The sequence below is a fragment of the Halichoeres trimaculatus genome, unplaced genomic scaffold, assembly GCF_033239565.1.
Source record: "Halichoeres trimaculatus isolate MK-OKI-2021-1 unplaced genomic scaffold, fHalTri1.1 fHalTri1_scaffold_23, whole genome shotgun sequence".
NCBI lineage: Eukaryota > Metazoa > Chordata > Actinopteri > Labriformes > Labridae > Halichoeres > Halichoeres trimaculatus.
The window spans coordinates 4,315,137-4,327,624 of record NW_027437201.1 but is presented as its reverse complement, the minus strand read 5'-3'; the positions used below and the strand labels follow the sequence as shown (position 1 = coordinate 4,327,624).

Below are 12,488 nucleotides of genomic sequence, written 5' to 3'. Positions count from 1 at the left end.
GTGGTAAAAATACGATATTGCACACTGCTGTCCGCAAGGAGGCCAAGCCGAGTTGGCACCCCTTGGTGAAAGAAAAATAAAAATGATTAAACAATCAGATGAGGCTGCGGTCATGACACTGCTCACCTGTGATTGGCCAAGACTGTGTCAAGGGAAGCCACCCTGTCTTTGGCCACAAACCAATCAAATCACAGTATCGTCATCATCAAGCCACTGAATGAAATCAGGAAGATTAGCACATTAGCAGTGGGCGTGAAGAGGCCGGTTTTGTGTTTGAGTGGGCGGTTGAATGAATTAATAAGATGTTTAAGCTTAGTCAAGAGGACAATGTACGTGCGTGAATGAGTGACTGGGGGTGGGAGAGTGAAAAGGCGTGTGTCGGTGTTCAAAGTGTTGGTTACATAACAAGCGTGTGTAAATAAAATGAGTGCTCTCTGGGCACTCTTAACAGGTCATTCCATTACTTGAAATAGAGATATACAAGCTGCAACATAGTCTTTTATGTACCCCACTCACACCACTGGTAACAAGGACTATCACAGGACTTAAATCTGGAAAAAAGATCTTACTTCAGTCAACTGGCTCTAGCTGGATGGCATAAAAGGAAAAGCTAAGAATAATCAATTATTGAAGGTGTGTTTGTGATTCTTATTTGAGCATCAGAGGTGGAGGATAGATGGTCACTGGAGCTGAAGCTGTAGGCGGAGGGAGGTCAGAGTAACTTTGGCTTTTTGAGTCATTTAGTGTTTTCTTCACTGCAAGATCCTTTTATTTGTTTTTAAATCTCTGAATGATCTGGCTCCTAAGTACTTATCTCACCTTATTAACCTGCACCAGCCCTTCAGGGCCCTTAGGTCAGCTAATCAGGTGGTTTTGGATGTTCCACGTTCTTTTCTTAAATCCAGAGGAGATCAGGCATTTGCAGTCGTGGCTACCACTCTATGAAATGCTTTAGCTTTAGCTGTACAGACTGCAAATAGCCTCCCCACTTTCAAAACTAAAAACACACTTATTCACTTTGACTTTTGGCACAGGATAGCCACTTTCATTGGGTATTTCTATGTCTATCTATGTAGTTGTTTTATGATCGTATGTGCTGTTTTATAGTTTTTATACTTTTATTTTTCCACCTTTTTTTGTACTGTTAAAGCACTTTGATAGGCACTGGCTGTTTTAAATGTGCTATATAAATAAAGCTGACGTTGACATTAAGCTGAAGAAAATCTCCAGACATCCAAGTCTAAATTTTAAGAACATAATTCAAGAAACATCAGTGGTGCCAGGCTTTGACAGCGAAAAGAGATGAGCATTGTCTACACTTTGCCTTTGCAGGACTTAGTCCAAGGGTGGCATGTAAACAGGAAATTAGAGGGGACCCAGAACAGAGCCCTGGGGGACCCCACAATAACAGTCGAGTTATCAATAATGCATGATTTAGATTTTTTGCCATGCAGAGATGCAGCCAAAATGACTAAACAAAGCAAACACACAAAAAACAGTTTGAGACGAATAAAAATGAAAGTTAGATGATGAGTTATAGATCTGTAAAAGTGATGCTTAAGGAAACGGGTAGCCATTAATCACTATTAATGCCTTTTCTTTAGTGTTATTTCTTTGAAATATTTTCATTAAGTCCAGTGAAAAGAGAGTTGTAGTTAATTAAGTAACTGACAAAGAGTCATTCATTAACTTTCAAGAGTGATGCCTTAGCAGCCTTGTTAAATAGAAAAGTAAATTGATATTTCATTCTAAATCAAGAGTTTAATGAGCAAAAAATGCTTATGCAGTTACAGTTTCACAGAGAAGTTAATGCACTTGTGAGTCGAGACAGAGATGTGAAGATTAGCGTCACATTTTAATGTGACTCTTTGGAGTCCCTGCCATGATTAAATGAGACTGAAAGAAAGAATGTTCTATTTGATGAATATGACTAAAATCTATGAATTGATCTTGTACAATCATTTTCTAAAATGCAGCTCTCGAACTGAGCACAGCATCATTATCTGAGTCAGTCTGTTTCAACCTGTGTGGATCTGTAGCTAGGCTGTAAATTTTCTGGAGAATCATTGGATTTAAGTAGGAGACGTAGCTTTTTACAAAGGAAATGAAGATTTGTGATTAACCAACAACTTGCAAAGACACCAGCATGAGGTCAGGCTTCTTTGAGGCTGTTTTAGAGGCAGAGAGGAAAGTGTCGGACTGCTGCTGCTGCATGTCAATTATTCCTGTAGGTTCATGACTGAGGCACCTGAAGCGAGGTTTGAATAATTTGGTGGTAGCTAAGGGCACACAGAGAGGACTTTATTTGGTTTGTTACAAGGAAGTAGAGCAGAGGAGAAAGAGAGACGTGAGAGAAGATGATACAGTCCAAGCTCAGCTTCACTTATTCTTACAGTGTAACTCTGACAGCTGATGACGACATTGTGGATTTAAGGTGAGGTGTATACAGGGCTTGACATTAACACCCGCCGACCTGCTAAATGCAAGTGAATTCCAGCTGTGGCAGGTAACACTGCTGTTCCCACTAGCCACTTTGGTGGGTTGAATTATTTATCTGCAGTTTTCTGAAAAAGCATTTGAAATACTAAACCCATTGCAGTATGAGACTACGACACTACAACTCCCATGAGCACTACCCGCACACAGTGTTTGCTCATTGGTCCATTCGCCAAGTCTTTTGGTGACAACTTTATTTTTCTAAACTCAAATATCAGACTAAACCCAAAAACTCTAACAAACGAAACAAAACCAAAAACACAGGAAAACTCACTGGAGACACTAGGAACACACAAGGCACGAGGCAACAGCAGACAGGGACAGCAAACAATGAACCAACAGAAAGCACATGGAACACAGAGACTATATAGACCGGGGAGTGATTAGCACAGGTGTGAAGCAAGACACAGGTGAAACAAATGAGGAGCAATCAACAAGGAGAACCAAACCAAACACAGGGAAAGTCAAGACAGATACTAAATACATAAAAGACACCAAAACACTAGAAATAAGCACAAAAAGACATACACATGACAAGAACCAAATCAAAACCACAAGATGCACAAATTAAAGACAACAACAAGAGGCACAGACATTCCACAAGAATAACTAAGATTAACACAGGTGATACAGAAACACAGGACAAGAACAGAATTACACAGAAACATAAGAGGGCAGAAACACAAGAAAACTCAGAAATACAGAAACCAAAAACCCAAACCATGACAGCTCTAACAGTTTATGTTGAGCAGCTCAGGCTGTTAAGTTTAAAAAACTTGAAAATGATCTCTTCAATATACATTTGGAAAAGATAAAAAAAAATGCGCAATCAATTTGAGATTAATCGTTAGTTAACTATAAACAACCATATGATTAATCGCGATTAAATATAATTATAGGTTGACAGCCCTAATATTTATATGTGTTATCTCCCAATAGACTAAAGCCTGATCCTGTTCGTGTTTTCACAGCCAACTGTGCCCCTCTTGGTAGACAGTGTAAAGGTGGATGCTGATAGCTGAGTCAACTACAAAATAGCATGACCAACCAACTTTATCTATGAAGCACTTTTAAACAACCACAGATGTAAACAAAGTGCTGTGTAGAAAGCTTAAGTAAAACAGTATGAGAAAAACAGACACAGAAAGAAGACATTCATTCATACATTCATTTTCTATACTGATTATCCTGTTCAGGGTCGTGGGTAGCTGGAGTCTATCCCAGCTGTGTGACGATCGCAGAGGTGTCCAAACGTAAATATTTATTGTTTCCCAGAAAGCCACACATAACCAAATATTCATAACCCTTTCTGGGATCTGACAGAAAAAAAATCAGAAAATAAATAATGACACTATTAATGAAATATATAACACTTTTTATGAAATAAATAATAACTAAATAACCCTTTTCAGGTTTTTCACAGAAAAAACAACGATTAAATATTAACTTTCTTGTAGACACCACTGTTTGGATCTCTCTCTCATTGACTTCACTGTGAAAACCAGAAAGCAAGCAGGCTAAGAAACTGAACGAAGTGATACAACACCTACCAGCACAATACATTTTACTACCAGTATGGTTGTTCAACAGGATTTTTTTTTTTTTTTAATAAGGGAAGGGTTTCAGATAGGGCACAAACTGCAGAAGGGTGGGATAGAAGGTTACGTTTTATGCATGTGTAAGTCTTGATCATGTGGCCAGATTAAAAAAACAAAAATCATAATGTGCCTCTGGTATTGTTCAGGGGGCCAGGCAAAATGTGGAGGTGGGCCATATCCGGCCCCTGGGCCATAGTTTGGGGACCACTGATTTAGAGTGTTCAATTAACCTGGTGAGCATGTTTTTGGACCGTGGGAGGAAGCCAGAGTAGAAAGAAAACTTATTTAAACTAATTAAAAGCAAACGAACTAGGTCTAGTTGAGGTTAAAAGCCAAAGAATAAAATTTGCTTTAAGATGAAGATTTAAGATTTAATAACTTCCAGACTATCAAGAAGGGGCTTTATGAAAAAGCCGACTTTTGTTTTCAAGGGCACATATATCCGACAGTCGTTGGCATAGCAACGGAAAGCTAATCCACACTTCATTAGGTAGACCCCAGAGGCAATACATACAGAGAATAAAGCAGTTGCCCCAAGACTGAGCCCTGTTGGACCCCACATGACAGAGGAGCAAGCCTTAAAATGAAATAAATAATACATAAAACAAGAACAAAAGCGTCTGGATCCTCTGTTTATCATCCAGTTCTATTTCCATACGGCAGGAATATTACCTGAGTCACCTCACAGGTGATAATGCCATTGTTGTGTTAAACAGAGGCCTTTCTATCTTTTGTTGAGCTTCACTCAGGGATCATTTCTTTTTATTCCAGCTGAATGAGTCACTGTAGGTGCAGTGCGATGCACTGAGAAAGCCTGTCTGGCTAAAGTACAAAGTTATTGCATCAAAATGTCAGTCAAACCTCCAACCTTCAGTTCACAAAGTGGCGAGCACAGTGATGAAGCGTGGGTCAAGATAGCAGCAGCCTGCAGCCAAACCTTCCCTGTCCTCCTTTCCTCTGCTCTTCTCTCCTCTCCTGCTTTTATGAGCTCATGGGAAGAAAAGATGACACACAACTTTGAAGAATTACTGTTGGCTTACACGGCGCCAAGAATCCCCCAATTAATCTTGACACATCTGATGATGAGAGGAAAAATCTCCAGCGCTGTCTGGCAGAGCATTGTTGATCCTGGAGCCTCAGTCGTTTTATTGAGATTTTTTACTGAATGAAACGAACAACTACACAAATACACACTTCTTTTTTTCCCCTCCATCTCACATGCCTGAAAAGTTTTTCCTCTTTCATTCCTGACAGCTGTGAAGAATCAAGTAACTGGAAACTTCATTCTGAACTCGAAGAGCGAAGAAGCAGAATCAAAGAGCTTCATAGAAAACGGTTTGCAGTGGGAATACTCCATGGAGGGCGAGAAGGAGACGCTGAAAACAAGTGGTCCCCTTCATGAAGGCATCGTGGTGCTGGTGAGTGGGACGACATCTTCATTTTCCAGCTCTACCTTCATCCTTAATTCTGTCTGTAAAGCTTCTTCTGCTCTTCACAGGTCATTCCACAAGAAGAGGACACTAAGATTAGCTTGACCTATAAATACATTATCCACGAGGACCTGCTGCCGCTCATCACAAACAACAACGTCCTCCTGGCTGAGCTGGACACCTTCGAGTGGGCGCTGAAGAGCTGGTCTCAGTGCACCAAGCCCTGTGGAGGAGGTCAGTGAGTGTGTTTCTGAATAAATACGCAATTAAAGCTGAAATTAGGGCTTTAAATCTTTGAGAAACACAATCCTCCCACATTATTGCTGGGGTGTATCCTGTTTTAAACCAAGATCTACTTTTAAAGTTATAAGTGTGCAAAGATCAGCCCTTCATGAGGATGACGGACATCAGCCTTCCAGGCAATCAGTCCAATATTCCAGTATTTTATTTTAGTCGTTGCTCTAGATCACATTTACCCCTTTTCCACCAGTAGCCACGTATACATGGACCCAAATATTCCTCTTGCATTCGGTTTATTTGCTCAAACAGAAAGAATTTAACCTTTGTATACACCTCATTCCGAAAGAAAAGCGCCAATCCAACATTTAATCTGTTTCACAGGGGTGGAATATTCCTTTCCCCAAACCGATTGAGGTATCATGTATCCACTCAAACTGAAAGTTGTCAGGGTGCGTTCTTTCAGCGCATGCTCAGATATGATGTAAGAAGCAACTAGAGATGTTCCTCAATTCTAAAAATGGCGGCGAGCAGTCAGCACTGGAGGAAAGTTTGTTTTTGGTCCAAACTTTGAAAGAAATGAACATAATTTCAAGACTGGACGGACACTCACAATACAGAGTATTGCAATACTGTGATAAAAAAAAAACTGTTCTCCTCCGTCTTTGATAAATCTCGTGATGTTTACGTTTGTCTGTGCATGCCCCATTGACTATTCTGCTTGATTACAGCGGTCCATGTAGACAAGAGATTGGAATATTCCTTTCAATGTATGCTAGTGTTTTTGGAAAAGTCATTCAGAAAGATTCCATTCAGAAAGACAAAAAACTCTTCATGTAAATGTGGCTACTATTCGTTCAGGGCTGGTGCTATGGCTTAGATGGTTCAAATCATGTTCTTTCTAAAAACTGGTTTGGTTTTCCATCATCAAAGAGCCAAGTCATTGCGTCAGTATGTCACTGCAACGCGGAGAAGATCTCTGTCGTGTGCAATACAGAGCACGAACGTGAGACAAAAGTGTCACCCTTTCATGTAAATATGATAAATAACCTCAGGCTGTTGAGTCTGTTTAATAAAATAATAAGGTACAGAGCTGATCAATAAGAGATGATGCACTGCTGCTTCACTTTCTCCTCCAGTTGCAGTTATGAATGAGTACACACCAACAAAATGACGGTCTATTGCTCAGCAGCTTTCTTTTTTTAAGAAAGAGAACTCGACCCCCATGCACACAATTGAGTTGCACCCTGCTGTAACCTTAGTGGACACAAACGGCCACCCTCAATATAGAGCAATAAAAAAAATTAATGAATCCATATTTATTAATCTTTCACTGCTTTACATCTTTTCAGCAACTTCAGACCTATCTAAAAACATAAGGTTTCATATATTTTCTTAACAGTTTTAATGTTGTGATGTTTTTGTTATGAAAACACATAAATTTATAAACAGGAAAAAAAATTAAAAAGTGGAAATTTCTTTAAAAAAAAGGTGCGGAATGGAATACTTATTATGACTATATTACAGCCTCAACTGTGTTAATAATATATAACAATATTAGTTTAAATGCATCATCACTTTTTGCACAAGGAGGAATTTAAAAAAAAAAAACACCCTACGTTACCCTTAGTGGACACAAACAGCTGCCCTCAATATAAAGCTATAAAAAATTAATAAATCCATTTTTTTTTTGAACTTTCAAAGCATCAAATGTTTTCAGCAACTTCAGGCCTATCTTAGAATATAAAGTTTTATGTATCTTTATGATTATTTGTTTGTTTTGTGGCGTTTTTGAAATGGAAAAACGTGATTTTATAGACAGGGAACATGAAAAAATGTGATATTTCTAAAAAAAAAAAAAAAGGTGCAGAGTGGAATACTTATGATGAAGATATCACAGCCTTGACAGTGTCAAAAAAAAAAGAACTCTGAACATGAACTAGTTCATTTGAATTGGTGTGAACTGAAGTTTGAGCTAGCTCACTTTTTGTCAGAGCTGGCACAACACTGCTGAAAAAGTTACATGAAGTCTGACATCAGAGCTAACTGTTTACATCGTCTGTATCTACGAGGTCTGTTTAACTCAATCTGGTGTCATGATTAAGGGAACACTTGTGAAATTTGTTCAATGATGTCAGTATTGGTTTTTATTTTACTGGCTCAGAGAAATAACTCAAGTATTACAGTACTTGCGAGTTTCTCTTGTTTTATGTAATGTTCTACAGTCCTACAGTTTCATTAAGCTGATGCTTTTGTTTAAAGCGACATACAACACAAGCAAGGATCGAGACAGAAGGGAAAAGCTTAGTTAGTGTGACAAAGTGTAACAAGTTATTTCGAGGCAGGTGCTGCCTTTAAGTATAAGAAGTTTTTTTTTCTCCCATGTAGATTAATGAACCCATAACTAACCTCAATGAATCACTGCAACAATATAGTTCAACCTTCATGCGCAACATGTAGAGATGCGTACCTTTCACATTTGAAACAATACGGTACTGTCACAAGGGACGCAGTAGGACACAATGGCTGACTAACAAAGAGGGGGTTCTGAACAGTGGTGTGCGGTCAGGGGAGGCAGTGCCTCCCCTAGGCTAACAAGAAAAACAATATTTATATATATTTTTATAAAAATATATATATATTTTTTCAGTCAGTTGTTCGTATACACTTTGTATAAATTATTTTCTATGTAAAAAATAAAAAAAGGAAATTGCTGATTTGTCAATAAGAGGGAGGCTAACAGAGGGAACGGACAGCATTTCGCACTGGCGTCATGCTTGTATCGGAGGCAGAGACTCAGAGAGAGAGAGAGACCGTTTACTTGAAATCACAACGTTTTGCTGGTTCGCGCATGCGTACTAAGGTCTCACGCTGATTAACGTGGGCATTGTTGAGGCACAGCGCTTCTCTGCCTCCGCAGGTTGTAATGCCGCACCCTCTTTGAGGTCTCGCGATAGTTTGTTAGTGCAGACGTTTGATAGAGTATACTGGAAGTGCCTGGCCTGTGTTCTTGTGTTGTTGAGATACGGGTTATTTTTGTTTGTATTTTGCTCTTTCTCCTTTGATGTAAATCCTGTAGAAATGCAGGTGAACGTATGTTTCGGGTTTTAATTAGCATTTCGTCTGTTAACTCCGGGATTTCAGTCTGTCTCTGAACCGAAGCTGATTAACACATATTTACTTGGCTCGTTGGTGGTAACCTGTGTCTAGGAGTCCGGGCCAAAGTGAGAGAAAAGACTAAAGAGGAGGAAAAAAAGTGCACCTTGTGCACAACCACACATTTATTGAGTAAACAAAGACCAAAATAATGTACTCCCGCCCCACACACACCATGCATGCATTCAGACCGTCTCTCCTTCTGCTATGTCACACGTGCACACAAACACACACACACACACACACACACACACACACACACACACACACACACACACACACACACACACACACACAGACAGACTGTCACCGCGTTAAAGGGGCAGTGCTGGCCAGTAACAGTTTGTATTAGCAAATGTGAGCAGTGCACCGTATATATATATAACACACACATATAGAAATGTAAACTTTAGCTGGCTGCCTGCCTCCCTTGTCATGGACCTCACTGCACGTTACTGGATCTGAAAGTTATCCCACAGGGTAACCACTAAAATCGCAAGCGTTCACAGGAATGGGGAGTACGGAGGAAGAATACTGAGCAATGTAATACAGGCTTCTAAAGTCAAAATGCAGCTCGAAACAAAGAGAAACAAAACCACCACTGCCAAGCAGCTGACAGAAACCAAACCTCCTGGTAAGGAAAATGTAAAGAAGACCAAACACAAAGAGCTGGGCATAAAAGACGACCAAGAGACTACCACAGGTTGGTGGTGGCGGCTTTTATGTGAAGCCGGGGACAGAGTGTGCTTTAAGACACAATGTGCCAACTCTGGATATGTAGTGAAACACTAGAAGTCACTAGTAGACTCAAGAAACCACTGGTAAGTGATAAGCAGCCTCTCACTAACCCTGAAGGTGAGCTAATGAGTCAGCACTGGTAACTTGAGCTCAGGAGTATATATAAGCTTGCCCCACCTGCTCTGAATCAGAGCAATCAGGCACACACACACACACACACACACACACACACACACACACACACACACACACACACACACACACACACACACACACACACACACACACACACACACACACACACACACACACACACACACACACACACACACAGCTGGCCCTGCTCTCTGATGAGCACCTCACCAGAGCCGCAAGACTGAATCCCCCTGACAGGTACCAATACCCGGTACCTGGCAATTGGTACTGGTACTCAACAGTACCAATTTTCTGTAGTATTTTGTGTTTATGTGGTAAAAAATACCAATTTCTTTAATAATTAGGTATAAAGTTTTTTCAATTTTATTTATTATTTGATATATAACCTTGCAGTGCTGTGTTGATGTCCAGCATGGAAAATCTCCTACTCTTCTACTCCCTCACAGTCACAAGGATGCATTTAGGTACCTAAACATGGTATATGATTTTACATGAATCCGTACCCGGTACTTTTGACAAAATCCGGTCGTTACCTATAAAAGTACCTAATTTGGTTCCGATCCCTAGCAATATGACTATTAATGTGTCATACTGCACGCTGGTTTTGTGACAGATTGCACCCTGCATTAGAACTACAACTGGTCAAAACATGCATGAGATGTAAAAGGTGTTAATTTTTAGAGAAACTCACATTTACATTACAGCAGGGGTTTCCAAACTTTCCAGCCCATGACCCCCAAAATACCAGCGCCAGAGACCAAGGACCCCCTGCTGTAGGAATAATCCACAAGACCAATCCTTCAACAGACTGAAAAAGGCCTGAGATACTGAATTTTACTGATTGGAACAAAGTTAGATGATCTATGTGCACTAATTTCTGTGTTTTCTACATTTATCTGCTTTCGCTGATATGGTTGTTAACCAGGCGTAGTCACCTCAGGGTCATGTGACCACAAACAAATGTGTTAGGGTCCAACAAATGAAACATTTGTGTTTGCATGGTTTTCTGAACAAATGCCCTTTATTTTTGTTTGTATAAATACTATAATAGATAAAATATGCAATTATAAACTTTTTTTTTAAGGCATTTCACAAGTGCCTGTCATTTTTGGCAACCCCCATTTAATGAATCACTGATTTACACGAGTTAGAAATGTAGAAACAGTTTCGTGAATGAAAATCTGTCCGAATTCTAAAAGATTATGGAGTAATTATAGAGTAGGTACGAGCTTAACGGGGAAGATTTCAGTCTGAAAAAGTGAATGTCATAATTAGTTAATCTGATGACTCCTCTGACAGGATTTTATTTAATGTAAAGAGTAAGAATGTGGATTTTTAGACATGTGCATGAAGCTTTACTTTTTATTGATCAACTGGAATGTTGATATTATCCTCGTTCATCCCTCCTTTAGGCATTCAGTACACTAAATATGGCTGCAGGAGGAAGAGTGACAGCCGTTTGGTGCATCGTAACTTCTGTGAAACCAGCAAAAAGCCCAAGCCCGTGCGCAAACGCTGCAACACCCAAGAGTGCAGCCAGCCGACGTAAGTAACGTCCATTAAAGAGCGACTGATGGAGCTTTAATGGTCGTAATGGCCTTTGCTACCTCCGTCTGTCAGATCAAACATGATTAATGTAGTTTTAAAAACAGCATTAGTCCTGTGTTTGAGTGACAGGAAAAATAAGGTAATTGCTGTGTGACAGAGGAACCTTTTCAATGCTTCGCCCCCTGCTGTGCTGACAGGTGGGTGGTGGAAGAGTGGAGTCCCTGCAGTAAGACCTGTGGGAAGCTCGGGTACCAAACCAGGGTGGTGCAGTGCATGCAGATGCTCCACAACGGCACCAACAGACCGGTGCACAGCAAGCACTGCACCGCTGACCGGCCGGAGACGAGACGGGCCTGTAACAGCACCGCGTGCCCCCCTCAGTGGAGGACAGGGGCCTGGTCACAGGTGAGCCAGCTGCTTCAGCACTCTGAAGTGTAACAGATTCAGGTAAAGCAGGATGAAGCACAAAAAAGATCTCAGTGTTTGCTTAAAACTGTTTGACATATTTAAATTATTTACCTGAAAAATTAAAGAGGGGGTGTTGTGTTTTTTTTATGGCTTTAAACTGACCTACTGGTAACTGCAGGAGCTTTACATAATTTACAGCTAAAAAAAATCACATATTCCCACACTGGTGTTTTGGAAAGCCTTTTTCTGACACGCTTTGTCTCTTTAAACAAACCCCCTTCCTTCTGATTGGTTAGCCCTCTGGAGGTCTGTTAGGGCAGAGCTATTGGGCAACCTTAGTGTTTGAACCCACACCTTCAATGTGTCTTGAACCAATTAGGAGGTTCTTTTGTGATGACCTCATCTTCAGCAAGTCTGCTGAAAATCTTGTGTAATTTTGCAAAAGAACAAACCACTTTGATCAGTTTACAGACAAATTCAGGGACTTCTTTAACATATGAATATGTAGCAGAATGAAAATTTGCACAAGTTTAGCGTAAACAGCCAGCTTTATTACAGCATAATACCCCCTCTTTAACCCCATCTTTTATAATGAGGATTAGAACTTTAAATCAAATTGAACTGTTCACTCCTCTTTAAAATACAGATCTTCCCTGTAACAAAAAATTGAGCTGACAAAGTGATTCTTCTAACATGCTGTGGCCTGAATGACCTGGATAAG

At 40.1% G+C, this 12,488-nt stretch overlaps 1 protein-coding gene across 3 annotated transcripts in view; it reads left to right on the top strand.

Annotated features, from left to right (window-relative positions):
* Nucleotides 1-12,488, top strand: part of adamts14 (ADAM metallopeptidase with thrombospondin type 1 motif, 14) — an 87,191-nt gene that overhangs the window by 69,176 nt on the left and 5,527 nt on the right. For all 3 annotated transcript variants that reach the window (XM_074663863.1, XM_074663864.1, XM_074663862.1), the window contains exons 16-19: nt 5,349-5,512; nt 5,593-5,758; nt 11,224-11,356; nt 11,557-11,764. In XM_074663863.1, the coding sequence (XP_074519964.1) occupies nt 5,349-5,512; nt 5,593-5,758; nt 11,224-11,356; nt 11,557-11,764 (671 nt within the window). The remainder of the gene's footprint in view (nt 1-5,348; nt 5,513-5,592; nt 5,759-11,223; nt 11,357-11,556; nt 11,765-12,488) is intronic.